We start from the raw sequence: 18,420 nt of genomic DNA on the forward strand, positions 1-18,420 counted from the left end.
CTCGGGGCCACACACGCGGTCGACTGTGGCGCCGTTAGCGGCAGTTGTATTTACAGATGCGTGGACGCGGAGACCGCCGAGATTCCGGCGCGGGGTTCCCCCTGCGCTCGCTGTCACCAGGATGAGGCCCCTCCCACGCTGCGCCACATCACAGGCAGAGCGGACACGGAAACAGCGGCGCACCACAGGCACGCCGCCTGACGACCATCGGGGGCCATGTTTCCTCACATCGCGCGCGAGCGTCACTTCTTGAAAGGAACGTCCTTCGGGAGGAACGGCATCGGCAGCAGTTCTTTCATACTGGTCCTCTTGGTCTGGCCGTCCGGTTTCGCCAGGATCACCGGCATCTCCGGATTGAATTCGGCCAGCACCTGGAACAAAGCGCCATGTGACAATCCGCATCGTGCGCTTCGCCAGCACCTGGAACAAAACGCCGTGTGATAGTCCACACCGTGCGCTTTGCTCGCCGCCCATCTTTACTCATATGTTCCTCTCACACGGGCTTGCCACATTTTATTCTCTACTGGCCGGTATGTCGTAGACCGCTGTCCGGGATCTTGGTCTAGGCGCAGCCATAACTGTGCCGTTTCCCATCGCACCATGTGGGCGTACGGGCCGGAAACTACTTTGTTTTGCACACTCACTGTTCATCAATGACCTAAAAATGGGAAGATATGCGATGGGTTGCTTCCAGCTACTGATGTAGGATAAATACGGTTGTATCCTTGCTCTGAATCGCGCTGTACATCATGGGGAGGGGACCCGACGCCACATTGTCCGATCGAAATGCATTTCGCGCATATTAGTCGATGGACGTGGTGCGACGGTGCCATGTAACCACGTCGTAACGTCTTTCGAACTGATTGTCGTCGAGACATCCAGTGTCTGACAAAGCGATTTGAAAGCCTTTTAAAATTTCAATTTGTTCAGGAATGTTGCAATACTGTAACCTGCACTCATGGCTGCACCCAAGCCCCCGGCGGCTTACAAGCAACAATCCTGATTTCCCAGCACCGTTCCCATGCCTGGGGTCGGCCTCGTTTGAATGGTGACAAGCCCGCACTAATCTCTCCGATGGCTGGAGGCGCCCAGATCCACGCCACCAGCTAGCAGACCCCGCCGGCGTCGGCACGTCATCACCCACCTGTCTGCAGGCGCCGCACGGGCCGACGAACACGTCGCCCATCTCGGCAGCGATGGCGACGGCCGAGAACCGGCGGCGGCCCTCGGCCACGGCGCGGAACACGGCCGTGCGCTCGGCGCAGTTGGTCAGGCCGTACGAGGCGTTCTCGACGTTGCAGCCGGTGACGACATGGCCGTCGGCGCAGAGCAGCGCCGCGCCCACGGCGAACTGGCTGTAGGCACAGTACGCCTGCTCGCGCGCCTCCAGGCTGCTGGCCACCAGCTGGGCGATAGCAGCCTCTGTGGACGCGCCGACCCAACCAGGTCACGGCCGCGTCGGGAGGGGCGGTGTCGGGCTAGATGGTGTCTCGTTCACGCGCTGACTGACCCGACAAATGACCAAGCTTACTTGCAAAATGGTTGTGGTTTGTATGACCACGAAAGGTATGCGAGGTGTTGAATGGAATGGAAAACTGTTCACAGTGCTTACAGAGAAAAGCACGTCCCTTTACCCGTTCACAAGAAGCCCCACGGTCATTTGAGCGTTTTTCGGCAAATCGCACCTTGCACCTCGCTTGATCATCCCTAACTATTATCCAAAGTCGTTGTCTTCAGCTTTGTAAAATGCATGTCACGCGGTCTCGGTGAGCATCCCTTCCAATGCAACGTTCAAATTTTGAGTGAGGTTAATCCGAGGACCGCAGGCGCGACACCTACTGGTGCCCCTGGCACTGGTCTATTTACGCAGTTATGAAGGAAAAGTTGGAAAGTAACGACCGCTAATCCGAAGCGAGGTGAAAAACATCGACTAGCGAGTCTGATTTTCCATACTGAAAAGTCCATGGTAGTCAGCACAGTACTCCGTAAATATCCGGCGGTCTGCGGTGCCTCACCGTCCATTGTCGGCGGCTCAGCGGGCTCCGGGGGACTCTTGGCCACTATCCTGATGGCGGGTCTCTTGGGGGGCGGGGACGCAGCGCCGTCCGGGGAGTTCCTGGGGGCATGAGCAGGGTCGGTATGCCGCGTAAAGGTCACGGGCCGGGCCGGACCGCACTGGAGCGAGCTAGAGGCCGAATGCCAGGGTGCAGTCGGAAACCTCAGCAGCTGAGGCTGGGTGACAATGACCAAACGCTGGTATTTGAGACCTTCACCTAAAAAAGCGTCGATCGAGCCATAGCTCAAAATACATCAACAGAAAAGATACATTGACAGAGCCGGCCGCCGCACGTGGGTATCGAGCTGACGGATGCGCCCCTGGCCAGCTCGTCATTTTTGTTCTGAAACTGAAAATAAGTTTGGAAATAATGTCGTCCTTATCTTGTTCACATACAGCGCACATACATCCCGCGCTTCGTGTCTCGGGCTACAGTCTTCCGCAATCCTGCAACCTTAATCACTGCCCACTTCAACCGACCTGCTGAGCCCGGCTCTTTATCACTGACATGAGCTGGCCCCTGGCAGCGTACCGTAACCTATCACCTTATCATTGTCCTCACGGCCTACGTCCTACGCCTCACCCTTTGCCTTCAATTCCCTTTTGAATATACGTCACGTCACCGCGGCTCGTGAGCTGGCCCGCCACCGGAGTGCGTAATTGGTCCGGCCACCGAACAAGATGCAAGTACAACACCAATCTGATCAAAACAATACCATACCAGTCTGATCAACAATATACAATACCGCTTAGATGGTACAGTGCTCGTGAAACGTAACACATGTTAAGTATGCAATAGCATTGCAATGGCCTTACAGTGAGTTTATCTGTAACAGCCGTTAAATTATATGCATTTTGAATCAATTGTTGGTTACGGACCTTGCTCACAGCTTCAAAAAGTAAAAACTTAAAATGAACACCAGACAATGTTGAAAGCGTTTTCTCCTCAGAGCACACGTGATAAAACTATGTAAATCGCTCACACTTTGACCGAACAAATCATAAAAAACGGACGAAAAAACACAGAGCTAGTGCTTGGCCAGTGAAAGCTAGTGTATTTCGCTTGAAAAACGCCAGCACATTTTATTGGTGCAAAGCTAGTACATTTCACTTGTACAGAGCGGGGGTATTTTATCGTCTGTGATTTACTGTAATTGGTTCGGTCGAGGCGTGGGCAATGCGAGGCACTTCATCACGTGTGTTCTTAGGAAAAACGCTGGCACGCCTGGCATCTGGTGTCCGTATCACATTTGTACTTTCCGCATCTGCGAGCAAGGTTCGTGGCCGAAAATTCGTTCGAAATACATGTTACATTACAACTTCCACGTATGTTAATCATTGTACGGTCCCTTTCATTCGAAATCAATACAATATCACAGGTAAAAAGCTGCTAACATAGACCGTACTTCAAGGACACGCCCGAATACGGTCGCACGTTTCGCTTTCAAACCAGCCGTGAGTCGCAGCGCAGGTCCCGGTGCGTCATTTTTCGGGCCCGATCACCAATCAGCTCCCATCCGTTCTACGGAACGTTTACCACGAGGTGTCGTTTAGGTGAAACAAATGTTCGGAATAGTAGCCACCAACGCTAGTGCCATAAACAAGGGCTGGGAGACGTTACTTGCTGAAACGTCATATAGGCAGTACACCAATGATGTGAAGAGATCGCAAAACACATTTGACAAGAGAAAGTGAATACCTGCACATAATATTACGTTTACTGGTGAACTGATGCTCGTGAATGTGTGCATGTGCATGTAATACATAGTGAAAGAACAGACCAAGACGAGCACTGCAGCCCGAGTAGTTTCCAAATGTGTAGTACACACTGCTTTGGCCTTTTTTGTTTGTTTTGTCCACGCGTTTAGGTACCTATTCCTGGCGCGTAACAATGTACAACAAAACCGCCGCAGGCCGGGCCAACATCTTTACGTGCAAAACAATAACCAGCAGTGGTAACGAGCTGATCAACAGCTGCTGACGTAAGAGAAGCAACAGAAGAACCAACATAGCCTCCTGTTAGTAGGCGGCAGGAAAACCGCGACCAGTCGAGGGCCAACGCATGAACAGCAAGTACCAGGCCAGTGTCGGGAAAATGGAACGTTGATTTCAGAAGGAAACATAGAGAAACCATCGAGGATGGAACTAGGCAACTGTTGAGTCATCAGGCAAACGGTCCACAACCAGCGCGACAACCACAAAGCTTGCAGCGAGTAACGCAACATAGAGCCAGCAGAAGAGTATCAATGTACAAACGATGCAGGGGGAGCGATATAACTAGTGCCATACCACTAGCGGAAGCTGGAAATATGCTCACGTGTGTATTTATGCAGGCATGCGTTACAGTCCTGCAATGTGTGTTTTCACTATGCTCGACTAGGTGACAATAATTTTGCTGATTTGAACTTAGCCAAAGCACCACTCTCCCAAAACAGTTTTGTGTCACAGGTTCTGCCCGTTCCCGCATTCCGAGAAACGTCTTGTGCTGTAAGTCATCAACTGGAGATGCCCGGTCCATTCGCGGCCCGCAGGAGCCTTCGTGTCCCTCTGCCGCCACCAGCGTGGGCCGGACAAATGCCCGAGGTGCATGACATCAAACATCAAAAGGGCTGAAGGGTTTTGCAGAATACTGGCACAGAAACTGCTGCTGAACTGTGGAAAATAAGCAAGCGAAACCAGCCAGGAGAACAGCACAATTGACCTCTCTGTATGCCCACATGAAGTTTCCATCCCCACAATGCTGACGACGCTACAGGAAATAAAAGAAGACGCTCAGGTAACAATGAAGTATAATGCACGATATCTGACACATAAACAGGCAACAATATAAGCATGTAAAATCACAGCCTGCTAAGCACATTGTAAGTTGCTGTTCCAATCTTGCAACCATTAAGTCACAGCTAACAAGATGCCTTCAACAGAACGACACAGCCAAGGCACAGTAGCCACATGAACACAAAATTCAACACGGGTGCATTCCTCTGACCACCGATGAGCCCGCGTTTGCGCCGCCCTGCGCTGCGCCGCCGGCGCCGGTGTTGGTCCGGGCGCGGCGCGCTGGAGGGCGGTGCGGCCTGGGGGAGTTACCGTCCGCCGCTGGACCAGACGCTCAGCTCCGAGTACTCCTCGAGGACGGACTCGTCGCGCGTCTGTCGGCGCAGGCGCGCCAGGAAGCTGGTCAGCTGGCGGGCCGTGAAGCCCGTGAAGCCCAGCTGGCGCAGTTCGGAGTCCATCACCGGCGCCTTGGTGATGCCAGCCCGGAACAGCCGGGTCGCCTCCTGCCGGCGCCGGTCCGCAGTCGCCGGTGATGAGGTGGGTCACCGCGGAGCCGTTGTGGTGGTGCGTTGGACGCCACACACCAATAATGTTAGACAAGGCTGCAGTTATAACAGATGCAATTACACAACAGCATGTTCAAAAATTGTATGTGCAGCAGGATCATACAGAGACCAAGTAACATTGCATTATCTAGTAAACCAGCATTGGCATGATTCCTTATTTTCTGGATATCCGTGAATATGATATAGCAGACAACTGGAGGAGCAATTGGATCCTTAGCCGTCCTGATAACCAACATGGAAGAACTGGGCCGACCACCAAACTTTTAGCAAGAAAGACATCTTATGTTCATTGTCATCTTATGAATTTAGGCATCATGAGTTGGAAATTGTTGTCCCGAAAACAACAGGCCTTCATTATTCCATGAGGTGCTGGTTAAACAACATTATCATGTATGCATCGGTTCCATTGAAGGAACTAAGCATTTTGTGCCATGTACTCATCCTCAAAGTGACATTTGACCAAAGACCGCATGAACAGCTGCCATCCCTGGCCCGTCCTGCACGTGGCCGGCCAGGCCGGACAGGCCAGCCATTGATAGAATATCAACCAAGGACAGGCTTTGAAGTGTCACGTATTCTTCATGTAGCCAATGACTGCTTGATAATGTCATTTGACCAGAACCTCCTAATCTATTGAAAGTCAATTTCTTCTGGTATGAGGAGTCCCAGCACCCATCTCAAGTACAAAATATTGTTGCCAGCTCTGCAATTAACTGCATTTGGGTATTGCAATAGGAAGAAAGAAACTACTGGGTTCCTAACTACCCACTCCCAGATAACCATCAGAGCAGCATGAATCCATGAATAACATTCAGTTTCACAGCAGTCATACAACACTGCTTAAGATCTTCATCAGGATATCACCCAGGTGGGGCTATGTGGACTACTTAAACCTACTTAAATCCTGAGAGCATCTGTTCCTGGTCACAATGTCCACCATGGACAATCACCAGGACATGTCCATGACCATGAATCCACCAATGCAAGTCACAGACAGAGGTGGTGAACTCACGCTTTTGGTTTCCTCTGAAAGACCCCAGCCAGAATGGGATCGCTCCTCATGCTGGTGCTCTTTGCCATTGGTGGAGATGATAATGTTCTCACTGGAGCTCTCATACAGGGCTTCCAGTTGCACCAGGCATCCAGCACCAGTGCACTGAAAGTACTCTTTGGCACCCCGAGATGTGTATGAGGTTCGTCTCCTGCACCATTTGTAGCCACTTGCTGTTTCTGTGATGACAAAAGAAAGCTGTCAAGGTTGGTATCTCCAAGGGGTCTATAGTTAGAAAAAAAATGTGTTACAAGAATTATAAGAAACTATCTACATTCTTCCCAATGCTCAGCAGTAACATGTGCAAGCAAGGTGATGCCTCACTCCTAGCAGGTTGCAGGCCCTAACATGATGACCAAGCATGTAAAGTGACAAATGCAGTCATCAAATATGTTTCAAAGCATGTGCACTTGGGAATTTAGCCTTTCAAGTTCAAATTCATTAGGGTTTGAAAATTAATACTTAGATACAATTTTGCAAATAGAGCAATATTACGCATCATGCTTATGGTGTTATATGCAAATATTGTTATACCATCCCATATCATCATCCAGGGGAAGCATTCTGGATGCATGACCTACAGGTATATAGGGGCAGAGGTACAGGTTTGACTCCCCACTATGTGTGCCATGCAGTTCTTGCCAGGGTGAGAGGCAGCCAATGCCATAAAGCCTCAGCAGCTGAGTCTGACTATTAACACCCAATCCTGGTCAGAGCTGACATGACTTAACATGATCCCATCTGACTTAATCAAATCAGATCAGATCCAAACCAGCCTGACATGAGCTGAGCTATCTTAATCAAACTCAAGTCAGCAACTTGCCCCACCAGTCAATAGCCATCACAACTAATTATACCTTTCACAAGTTCTTGACTGTTCTGCGAGCATTGCAGCCCGCATCGTGAAATAACAAGCATCATAAACAAACAAACCGCACCTATCGGGGGTCGTTACTACTCACCACTTTCCTTAAACCACTGGGTGAGAGCTTCATTTGAAGGAACTGTACACAGTTCATCCCATACCTGTGCCTTGCCCCTTGCGCGCTTCTTAGTGGCAGGCTCAGTAGACTCTTCTGTGGCCACACCGTCATCAATACCAAAAGTCGGCGACGGAGATGTTACTACCACGATCACCTCCTGTCCGTCAATGGTTTCTATGCTCATCGTTACCCAAATATTGGTAAGACCCGCACAAGTTAGGTCCCACAACCAGAACAACAGAACTATCACTAAATGTCAACGGTCTCTGGTGTCTGTCTATTTAATTCGTGTTTGCCGCTAACCGTAGCTACCATATTCCCCGGTTTGGGCCTCCAAATCATGACCGGCGAATAAATAAAACGAGGAAAATAGAAAAAGCAGAACCTTTTTGTTCCCGCTTTGCACCGGGTAGGGTATATTCATACTGTATTCCCGTGAGGCAAATACTAGTGGGTGCCCGTTTCAGCAGACACACATTCATGGGCACTGGCTTGTAACGTCGGCGTTGAGGTGGAAGAAAAAAGCATATATCATCGGCACAGCCGTGCGGGACAGCTCCGGACGGCGCTTGAATGCAGAGCAGACGTTAATTGGCTTTTTTGCGAGGCTTTTAACTATCTTACAGCTTCTTGACTAGTCTAGTGACCCCCGAGGTTTGTTCCTACTGTCCTTTCTCGTTACCGATCAACCAGACAAGGCTGAGAAGCTGTACTGCACATGGATTCCTCATCCCACAAACAGCCCAGAAATGCTGCATTTTGGCGTTAATTGCAACTGGCGGAGGGCGAACTTGAGCGAATGCCATCAAACATCCACCTAGTGTGGTGCTAAATAAGGGCAGCATTTTGGCTTTCTTATGTGGCCTTGGGTAATAGCATGAGCAGAGGAGGCATACGGGGCACCTGCCCCCCCCCCCCCCCCCCAGGTTCCGGGGGCCCAAAGGTCCCCCGGAAACTAATGGCGGCCGTAGACCCGAAAGTAAAATGTTAAGTAGAAATGTGGTGCCTCAAATGTAAAGGGGCCCAAGGGACCCGAAAGACATGCCGGACGTCGCATTCGGTGACCCTGGCCCGCATGCTGGGCACCCCAATGCCAGCCAGAGGGCCCTGCGCGCTGATCACGGGCCACCTGAGGGTCTACATGGGTCTACATGTTGGTCAGACACCACCAATAACACGAAGTCGCAGCCGTGGCGGCATGGGCCTGAAAGTCGATTCCCCAGACAGGAATAAAGCCTGATGCAGTGATTTACATTGGTCGGGTCCCAGCGTCTGTCAAGGCCCCACAGCCACTGGGGCCCTGAGTTGGCAAGCGGCCCCGAGTCGGTCAGAGACAGTGTTCGAGGAGGCCCAAAGATCCTAGAGGGACCACCGGGTTCGACGATCCAGTGCCCAGTTGGAATTTCTAGAGGCACGAGAGGCTGGTCGGAGTCTTAGTTAGAAGCCCGCTGTGCAAGGGTGGGCCCTCAAAGAGATTGGTCAGACAACACCAGTACCGTGCAGTCGCCTCCGTATCGGTGTGGGCCTGGGGGCCCACTTCCCAAGCAGCGACAAAGCCGGGGCCAGAGATCACTGGTCGGGGGCCTTGTATCTGTCAGGAGCCCACAGCGCCTAACAGGGGGTCCCGTGGTCGCAAGGGCCCCAGTTCGACCCAGGAACGTGTTTGATGAAGCCCAAAGAGGGGCCCGGGCGGCCCACTGGAACCGACGATAAGGTGCCCCCGGTTGGAGGATGTATGGGCCCGAATGACTGACTGTGGGTCACATAAAGAATCATGGCCCATGGTTGTGACCCGGAATGTCAGAGGTCCGACCACGAATACCGGACAGTCATCTGAGTCTGTCTGTCTGACAGTCAGTCTGAGCCCTTGAAACATCTTTTCCATGCAGGAACGAGGCCAGAGCCCGCGATTTGCAACGTTTGCAGTCCATAACACAATGAAGGGCTCCTGTGTTGGTCAGGGGCCAGCGCCTAACAGGGGTCCTGTGGCGGCAAGTGACCCCGAGTCGGAGCGGTCTCGAAGGAGACCCGAAGAGAGGTCTGAAGGTCGAAGCGAAAGGGAAGAGACCAAATATTAACGGCCCGATTGGAAGGCTAAAAGGTCCGGATCTCAATCTCAAAAGATCTCAAAAAGATCTCAAAAAGATCTCAAATGCAAGTAAGAGGACCTCTTGCACCGATATGAGCTCCCGAGGCAGGGCGTTCTCTATGTCCGCCAGAGCTCACCAACAACGAACAGTCGGTTCAGTGCTGGTCTGAACTCTGGTGGCCCATTTCCCAAGCAGGGAAGAGGCTGGGCCCGCGATTTACATTGGTCGGGGCTATTGTATCGCACAGGGGCCCACAGTGCCTAACGGGGTATTATGTGTCAACAACGGGCCTCAAATCGGTCGGGGTAAGCTTTGCTCAACGGGAACGACGACGGGAGCCCGAATGATAGAGGGCCTCTTACGTTGGTCGGGACCCTTTGGCAATGGACGGAACATGAGAGCTTATCATAAGTGCTTACATTGAAGTGATGGAAGGGGCCTGTGCCAGTCATGGTTCTCAGTACCGAACGGTGGACCCCATCCCAATATCAGCGTGGGTCCGTTCAGCCGGACTAGGCATTATTTGACCATCTGTGGCGATCAGGGATGTCGTTGCGTCAGTGAGGTTTACTGCGTCGATCCGGGGCCAACTGTTGCGTATCAGAAGGCCTCCCCGAGTCAGGAAGCGGACCAACGGGACATGATTATCCTTCTGAGGACCTCCGGATCGGCCGAGGATTCCGCCTCGTGTCGCCAGAATAACGGTCGGAAGATACACCGCAGTGGGACAGAATAGCCCTTCAATCCTTGACTGAGAACAATGTGCTCCTTAAGTGTTCTACTCAAGATGACCCCTTGCGTGGAAAGAAATAAGGGACATCATTAATGTTGAATGGAGTGAGTCGAAATGAGTCCAAAAACAAGACAGTTCCACGTTTGCCTGAAAACGTTCATTCTCCGGCATAATCGACCAGTGAAATCAATAACATCAAAATGTTTGAGCCTGCGCGCTGGGTACCGATAGGGTAGTGGTGAACCGGCCTACGTTAACCTCTGCGCGCCTGGTAAACCAGAGGTACGGGGTTCGATTCCTCGTGGTCCACGCCGTCCCTGGCAGGATGAGAGGCAGGAAACGCCATCTAGCGTTAGCAGCTGAGTCGTAAAGCCCACTGACACGTCGGCAATCTCGGGTAGCAAGGACAGCCATAGTCTGGGTCGCACTTTCCGTAAAACCGAACGGCGTTGGCAATTGCAAGCAACGCCAAACGGCGGGCGCCGTGCGCGCAACGACCATCGTAAATAACGTTTCTGAATGCCTTTTAAATTAATTCGTACAGCTAAAACGAGACTGTGTAAATCTTTTTTACAACTTGAGGATGTCCTCTGGAAATATTACAGTTACAGCAGCACGGACGGAAAAATAGAGATTCTTCCTTAACTGCATCAGTTTCATCACCACCCGATTACAGCACTACTTCGCAGTCCCGCAAAAGCCAAATATCAACAGAAATTTGCAATTTTATGTCCCTAAAGGCGTTTAATAATGGTACCCTCTTTCAAATGGGTCAGCATTTCCGTCCACCTGTCGACCATGACCTGGTGTTAACCACGAGCCGACGCTGAGCGGCCTATGGAGACTGCAATGCCTGGTGTCGATATTTTTGCGAGATATGCGAGCGTGGAAAATTGTGAGAGCAAACGATCCAGGCAAGTAATTGAGCGCGAACTGACAGAGATTCAACATTATTTCTAGAGAAGAAATCGAAAAAATCGCTGGAAGTACGAAGCTCTGACTTTAACCTGGCTTGCAATGGGAGGAATCGGACAAAAAGCTATACCAAGATGGGCAAAGAAATGATATGATATGGAAAATTCATATCACCGATATCAAAAATTGATACTATGAGCTGTATTTTCGTATTGTATCGTATTTTTTTCGTACCGTATTTTCGTATTGTACTTTTTGTAAGCCGTAATTCTGTATTGAGCGGCAAAAGTTACAATTACTTATTGTCGCACCAAATTAACGAAATTTCAACACCTCCAATGCCAAATTATGCACCGATCTGTCTAAACCAAATTATTCACCAAATCATGCACCAGCCTGTCAAACTGTCTTCCATGACGCGAAACCAAGTTACTCGGGTCTTAAGGGGACACCGTGACTTGGAAAATGAATGGTGAATTGCCAATAAAAATACCAACATGACAGAATTTGAGACAAAACTGCGTCAATTCACGATACTGATCAAATCAAACTAAGGCGCCGAAAACAAGAAAAGACGGAAGGAAACCACCAGATCGAAGGCTGCCAGACAGATATGTGATGTGGGAAAGGGCGAGGGATCTGGGAGGAAAATGGGGTGCGGGAGGGGCGGCAAGATCAGCTCAGATCAAACAACTGGCGTAGTGAGAGACGGAGTGTGGTCGGAAACCTGGTATGCATGTAATGCGACGATGTGTACGATTTGTGTGATGTGATAATGTGAAATGGTGTTGCCGTGTCCTGCGGTGTTGGCATAGGGTTATTTTTAAGAGAATGTGCAAAACGTTTGTTGTTAACACTACGAAATGGATTCAACTGAAAACCCGATCATCCATTTGCATTCACAACACCGAGTAACTGCGATCGGTTTCGGAGAGGAGACCCGACCAGCGGCGCCAGCTTTGGGCAGGGAGACCCGACCAGCGACACCAGCTTTAGGCCGGGAGACCCGACCAGCAGCGGCAGCTGACGCCCGGCGGAGTCCGTGCAGGGGGACCCGACCAGCGGCGCCAGCTGACGCACGGCGGAGTCCGTGCAGGGGGACCCGACCAACGGTGCCAGCTAATGCCCAACGGAGTTCGTGCAGGGGACCCGACCAGCGGCGGCAGCTGACGCCCGGCGAAGTCCTTGGCCATCGCCCGCGAAAGTTTTAGCAGGCTCAGTGCTCTTGACCAGACCTAAAAACTTTAAAAACCCTGGAATGGGGAGGGTGCTCACCGGGATTTGAGGTGAACCGTGTAGACTCCTACGCGACACAAACAGGTCCGTTGTTAAATTTAGGACGCCTGCTGTATACGCCCTTGGTAATAACGGTGTTTCAAGCATTCCATTCTCTCTTGCGCATGTCGACATGTCCAAGCGATACGAAACCATAAGCCTTTGCTTCTGCAATATTCCCGAAGGGTTGGTGATGATGATGATGATTTTTGGTTTGGGGCACATCGACTGCTGTAGGTCGTGCAGCGCCCACAACTGTCATGTTTGGCCGGTTACATGCACTTTTTATTTCTCTAGTTAGCCAAAAGAGCATCATGTCAGGCTTAAGTCGGAGTAACGGACTGGGAGCAACACATGCCTTCAAGAAACTTGATGCGCTACAAATGTCTAAGTCTGAACCGCACTGGTAAGACCCGCTTTACGACGTTCGGAGTCAGTAGAACCCAAAAGCTATTGCATTCTCCTTTTCGTTTTTTCTTAAATGCATACCGTGTTATAGGTACATTCTTCTCTTAGTCTTCTCTTAAATGCACACCGTGTTGCAGACACACAAACAGCTTTATTGAAAAACTTCTGCGCAATCACAAAACGGTGGTATGATATGACTAGCCGCTGGCTCGCAATGACATGGGGTGAAGGCTATCACGTGACTTCTGGACCTAATGGCGAGATAGTACTAAAGCGCGGCATAGCGCAACACAACGAACAGCCACGAACGCTAACGAACAAGAGATTCGTTGGGGAGAACATCTTTTCCGAACCACAGTCTTATAATCGCCACACCGTCTTCGTTACAGGAACTAACATTACCAACGCTAATGCTTAAGAGATCAGTTGGAGAGATCACTTCGCCTGAATCACAACTTTACAATCACCTCACCGTATTCGTTTCATGAATAAACGTTACGAAGGTTAACGCTTCAAAGATCAGTTAGAGGGAACCTCCCGTCCGAAGCACAACCTTAGAATCACCGCACCGTCTTCGTTGCATGCTCTTTTCCGACGGCTGCAGGACCCGTACAATCAGCCATACCAACCGGACATGGCGTTGTCATGGCAACCGCCATCGCGTCCCTCCCGCCTCTGCTTACTTTGGCGCGTGGGCGGCGGCGGGATGGCGCGAACACGTCCGGACCGACTCACGGCCGCACTATCACTAGCCCGTGCGCGCCGCGGCCAGCGGGCGCCGCCGCCCTCAGCGGGAGAGCGGCGCCACCGACGGCGAGTGCCGGTCTTCCCCGGGCAGGATCTGGAACACGGCCCGAGGAGTCACGAGACGCGCGGGGTGGCGGGGGCACCCGGCGAGCTCCCGCCCCGCCCCCATCGACAGCACGCAAACGCCGTACTGTCAGCGAGCGCGATGAATAGACAGGGCGGGCGGGCGGGCGGGCTCCTGGCCAGTCCAGGCTGGGAGCTGGGGATTACCATGTCATCAGACAGTCGCAGCTCCACTGAAAAAATCGTCGTGCCGCAGGCGCTCCTGTGACGTCATGGGGACGCAGACAGCTCCTCGGCAAACGTCAGGTGATAAGATGTTCGGGTGCAGTGATGTTTTCCACAGCGTGCTATGCACATGAGGTCCCGTAGCCGGCCAGACCATACTCTCGCTCAGAAGACTGGGTATTTAATTCAGAGAGGAGTCTTAGGTTAAAGAGCACCTTCTGCTTCGCAGACAGCGCCTTTAAAGAGTGCTTTTAACGTGGGTACTCTATGCGAGGCTGCACGCGGGCTCGTGGAACCCGGTGGTGTGCCGAGGGTGTAAGCAGAGACGACGACAATGCCATCACGGGGAAACAACATTCAGGCACCCAAGCTGCAATGACTGAATAAGGTAAGAGATGTTCTCGAATGCTCAGTTAAATATATGCCCCTGGGCCGTTGCGAAGAGCGCTGCCATTCCACACAGCTTTCGGACAGACCTTTGAGGAGATCACTTCCACTGCGTTACACTCAAGCACTACACGAGCAAGCTCTCTTTCCGAGTAACCCCGTAACCGGAGTTAAAAGTAAAAAAGAGTACAAGTAACACGGAGTGACCGGAGCCCAAACTGGACCAGGGCGTTCGGATGACGCAATGAGCCGGCCTCTTCTCAAAAAGCCGGCGGCCGGCCACCGGCCGAGGCGGGCTTGTTTACACCAGGCGAGCCCGTTCCGACACCATGTCCATGCTCGGCGGTAATGCGACACCGCAGCGTTGGCGGGACGCATCTGGGTCAGAAAGGCCGCCCTGGATCCGGCGCTGTCTCACAGCCGACTTGGGGTGTCAAGGCCCCGTCCACGACGTGGCGGGGGACGCACAACACGTGCCAGCATTCTGAGATCGGCTGAGAGGCCGCCATGGAGTGAGAGAAGGCAGAGACGCTACGTTGGGGTCAGGGCCGGGACACGTTCGGACAGTTGATTATCATGAGTGTCCACATGTCATGAAACAGCAAGCCGGAAACACCGTACTGATTGACAATTACGAAAATGGTTGTCTTAGACCATTCACACTGCTTTAACTTCATGGATTGATAATGCAAAAAATGAATGTACGAAAAGAACACTTTCCCGAGGTCGCTACTGATGCAGCAGACAATTCGTGTACCAAAAGAACACTTTCTCAAGGTCACTCCTGATGCAGCAGACAACAATCCGAGAAGAAATATCGCAACGTACACACCCCAACGTTTGCAATACAATACCGGTTAAATACAGGTCAATACAGGTCAATTCAATTACAATACCGGTCAAGCTCATACATACACAAAATACGTCTGCCGACACGGGCTCTTTCCGAACTCCATTACCGTGTGGTGAGCCGGAACCACAGTACGTGTTCTACATAGCCCTATAACCGAACGGCACCTGGTACGAGCTGCCTGGCTGGCTGAAGAGGAGGGCCGCCTCGGCCACCGAGACCGCCTCGAAGCCTCCGGACGGCGTCTCGCGCACGAACTGCACCATCGTGTCGGCTCCTGTCGGGCGCCCGCCGCGGGCCGTCATCGACAGGCGCACACAAGACGCGCAAGGCGGCGCACTGAACAGGGTGAACGCACCAAAACGTTGCAAAACGTTATTCTTCCTTGAACTGGGTTAAAATCATGGTAAGAGAACGCACTTTTAAACCTCCGACAGGAGTAGTGTTGCCGTTTCGTACTTCAATCAGGAGCAGTGATAACCCACCGGGACGATACGCCCAAGTCGCCATAGTTACCGTTGAGGACACAATCTGCCTATGGATCACAATCTGACAGAATTTATCCCCGCCTGGCTGAGAAAAGTTAACAGGTCGTCCTTTTCGTCAACAGCCTGTCTTCTCCCATCTCTCGCCCGCGGTGGAAAAGGAAGGTGCGGCAATGGTCACAGCTGTGCCCTGTCCAGGCCGAGCCCCCTTCCCCCAACCCCGCACCGCGCGTCAGCCGGCTGTGGAGCGGCGGTCCGTGTTAAGACCGACAACAGGTCAGCTCCGTCTGACTCACTGGCCGACGGCAGGTCAGCTCCGTCTGACTCACTGGCCGACAGCAGGTCAGCTCCGTCTGACTCACCGGCCGACGGCAGGTCAGCTCCGTCCGATTCACCGGTCGACAGCAGGTGAGCTCCGTCCGACTCACCGGCCGACGGCAGGTCAGCTCCGTCTGACTCACCGGCCTACGGCAGGTCAGCTCCGTCTGGCTCACCGGCCGATGGCAGGTCAGCACCGTCTGACTCACCGGCCGACGGCAGGTCAGCTCCGTCTGACTTACCGGGCGACGGCAGGTCAGCTCCGTCTGAATCACCGGTTGACGGTAAGTCAACACCGTCTCACTCACCGGCCGACAGCAGGTCAGCTCCATCTGACTCACCGGCCGACAGCAGGCCAGCTCCATCTGACTCACCGGCCGACAGCAGGTCAGCTCCATCTGACTGCCCCTCGGCTGCTCCCGCCAGCACGGCGGCTTCCTCGGCAAGAATTGCGGATCCTCTCGGCAGCATGTCGGCTCTCAACAGCAACATGTCGGCTCCTAACGGCAGCATGTCGGGTCCGGCGGGGCAGCGAATCGGCTCCCCTTCGCAGCAATGTCGGCTCCTAACAGTGGCATGTCGGCTCCGGCGGGGCAGCGAATCGGCCCCTCTCGGCAGCATGTCGCCTCCTAACGGCGGCGCGTCGACTTCCAGCGGGCAAGGTGTCGGATCCTCTCGGCAGAGCGTCGAGCTCGGTCGGCAGCTGCAGCTGGAGCCCGCCAGGCAGCAGGCCGGCTTCCTTCGGCAGGACCTCCGCGTCCGTCGGCACCACGCCGGCCTCTCCCGCCAGAGCGTCTGCGCCCCTCGCCAGAGCTTCGGTCGCTCTCGGCCGACCATCAGTCCCCGCCGTTCTGTCGGCTCCCCTCGACAGCATGTCGGCTACGCTTGGCGGCGGGACGGCCCGCCCGGGCCCGTCGTCGGCCGCGTTCGCCGGGCCGTCGGCTTCGGTGCTGAGGAGCTCGGCGCTCGTCGGCATCGAGAGAAGCTGCTCCCGTCGGCAGGAGGCCGGCGGCGGCCCGTCTGCAACGAACGGCAGCGCCGGGTGTCGACGCTGGAGAGGCCTCAAGGTTGGTGTGCCCATGAGGGCCACATCACGGGCGACCCAAGCTGTTGTCCAATGCTTATGTGCTATATCGTTGAAATTCCCACCCTACAAATGGTCTTTAGTGTTGGAAGCACGTGCCGCGGCAGCGACGACTACGGGCAGAGAACTACTTGTGTTCTCAACAATTTCCAAGAAAGGACCATACCCTGGTCAGGGCTTTAAACCGATTTCAGAAATGTACAACCAACACCTAAGGCCCCTGGTGACACGGAACCCGGGCACCGCCACAAGCTAGCAGCGGCGTTGCATCCCAACAAGCTATAAAATCAACATGTGAGTTTTTTCACTACACTGACAAAAAACCTGATCGCACGACAGGCCGAAATTTTCGCGTCAAAAGACCGCCTACGAAAGCTGGAGAAAATGTGCGTTCCAGTCCGCCCGTGGTGATTTTCTGAACGCTTCTTACAACGAATCGCTGCACAGCACTGCCACACAAGAGCCGCGACAGGTAAATCCGGGCACGATCACACGCTGATAATGATACCCAAGCCTGAGCTCTTGACGACGTGCAAATCGTAGTACAAAGTGCACAGAGTACCGGTGCGCGGGCGTGAAAATCGCTGCGCGCAGCCCAGATGGGAGTGTTTGTATTCTGAACTTTGAGAGGCAGTGAATCTCTCTGCAAAGCTTTCAAGATTTGCGTCACGCGGATTGTGTATTTGCGTAGGCATGAGTGCGGCCTCTCATGGCGCGCGGGGGGCGGGGGGGGGGGGGCAGGCGACAGCTGGTAAGGCTGGGCAGCACGCATGCCGTCCGCATTGATCAATCAACACACGGAACGCAGCAATAACAACTCATACGTCCACATTTTCCCCCGACGTGTTACTTCTGTCGTTACTGACGCCGCCTTTGTCCGCGGAGAATGAAGTCGGAGAGATGAAAAATGAGGTACTGATATCTACGCTGTTCAGGCCACCATTTTGAAACCGAACGACACAAACTTTCTGGTGGAGGTATCACTAATACTCATCCAAGGACACCAAGCGTCATCCAATTAGCGGTGAGATATTGAGAAATAAATGGTAGTGAGATGGATGGTTCTTTCGGCCAATGCGCTACCTACTATCATCAGTAGCTTCCGGTGCTCCCCATCCATCATTGCCAGCATTGCACGCTGCGGAAACAGCGCATTAGCCACTTACCAGTCTCATGTGTTGCCACAGTGGCGTGATATAGGCACTCTGATTCCTGTTCATGTAGCTGCGGTACGAACGGGTCCGTTCGGTCTCCGGAATCCGTCTGGTCCCAGTGTCTGCCTGTCTGGTCTGCGAGGGTCTGCTGTACACTCCCAGTATCTACTTGCCTGGCCTGCTGTCTGCTCCCAGTGTCTGTTTGTCTTGTCTGCGAGGGTCTTCTGTCTACTCCCAGTGTCTGCCTGTATGGTA

The 18,420-nt window shown here is 53.0% G+C and overlaps 1 protein-coding gene across 1 annotated transcript; it reads right to left on the reverse strand.

The window, feature by feature from the left end:
• Positions 1–70: 70 nt before the first annotated feature.
• On the reverse strand, positions 71–7,726 carry LOC119097019 (uncharacterized). The gene is made up of 6 exons (XM_037220035.1): positions 7,411–7,726; positions 6,410–6,627; positions 5,144–5,334; positions 2,016–2,116; positions 1,145–1,422; positions 71–371 (listed from the first exon to the last, which is right to left on the reverse strand). Exons 1-6 carry the CDS (start codon positions 7,613–7,615, stop codon positions 243–245), a joined length of 1,122 nt encoding a protein of 373 aa, XP_037075930.1. The 5' UTR covers positions 7,616–7,726; the 3' UTR covers positions 71–242.
• Positions 7,727–18,420: the final 10,694 nt, after the last annotated feature.

This window comes from Pollicipes pollicipes, unplaced genomic scaffold (genome assembly GCF_011947565.3).
Source record: "Pollicipes pollicipes isolate AB1234 unplaced genomic scaffold, Ppol_2.1 Scaffold_4295;HRSCAF=5057_pilon_pilon_pilon, whole genome shotgun sequence".
In the NCBI taxonomy this organism is placed as follows: domain Eukaryota; kingdom Metazoa; phylum Arthropoda; class Thecostraca; order Pollicipedomorpha; family Pollicipedidae; genus Pollicipes; species Pollicipes pollicipes.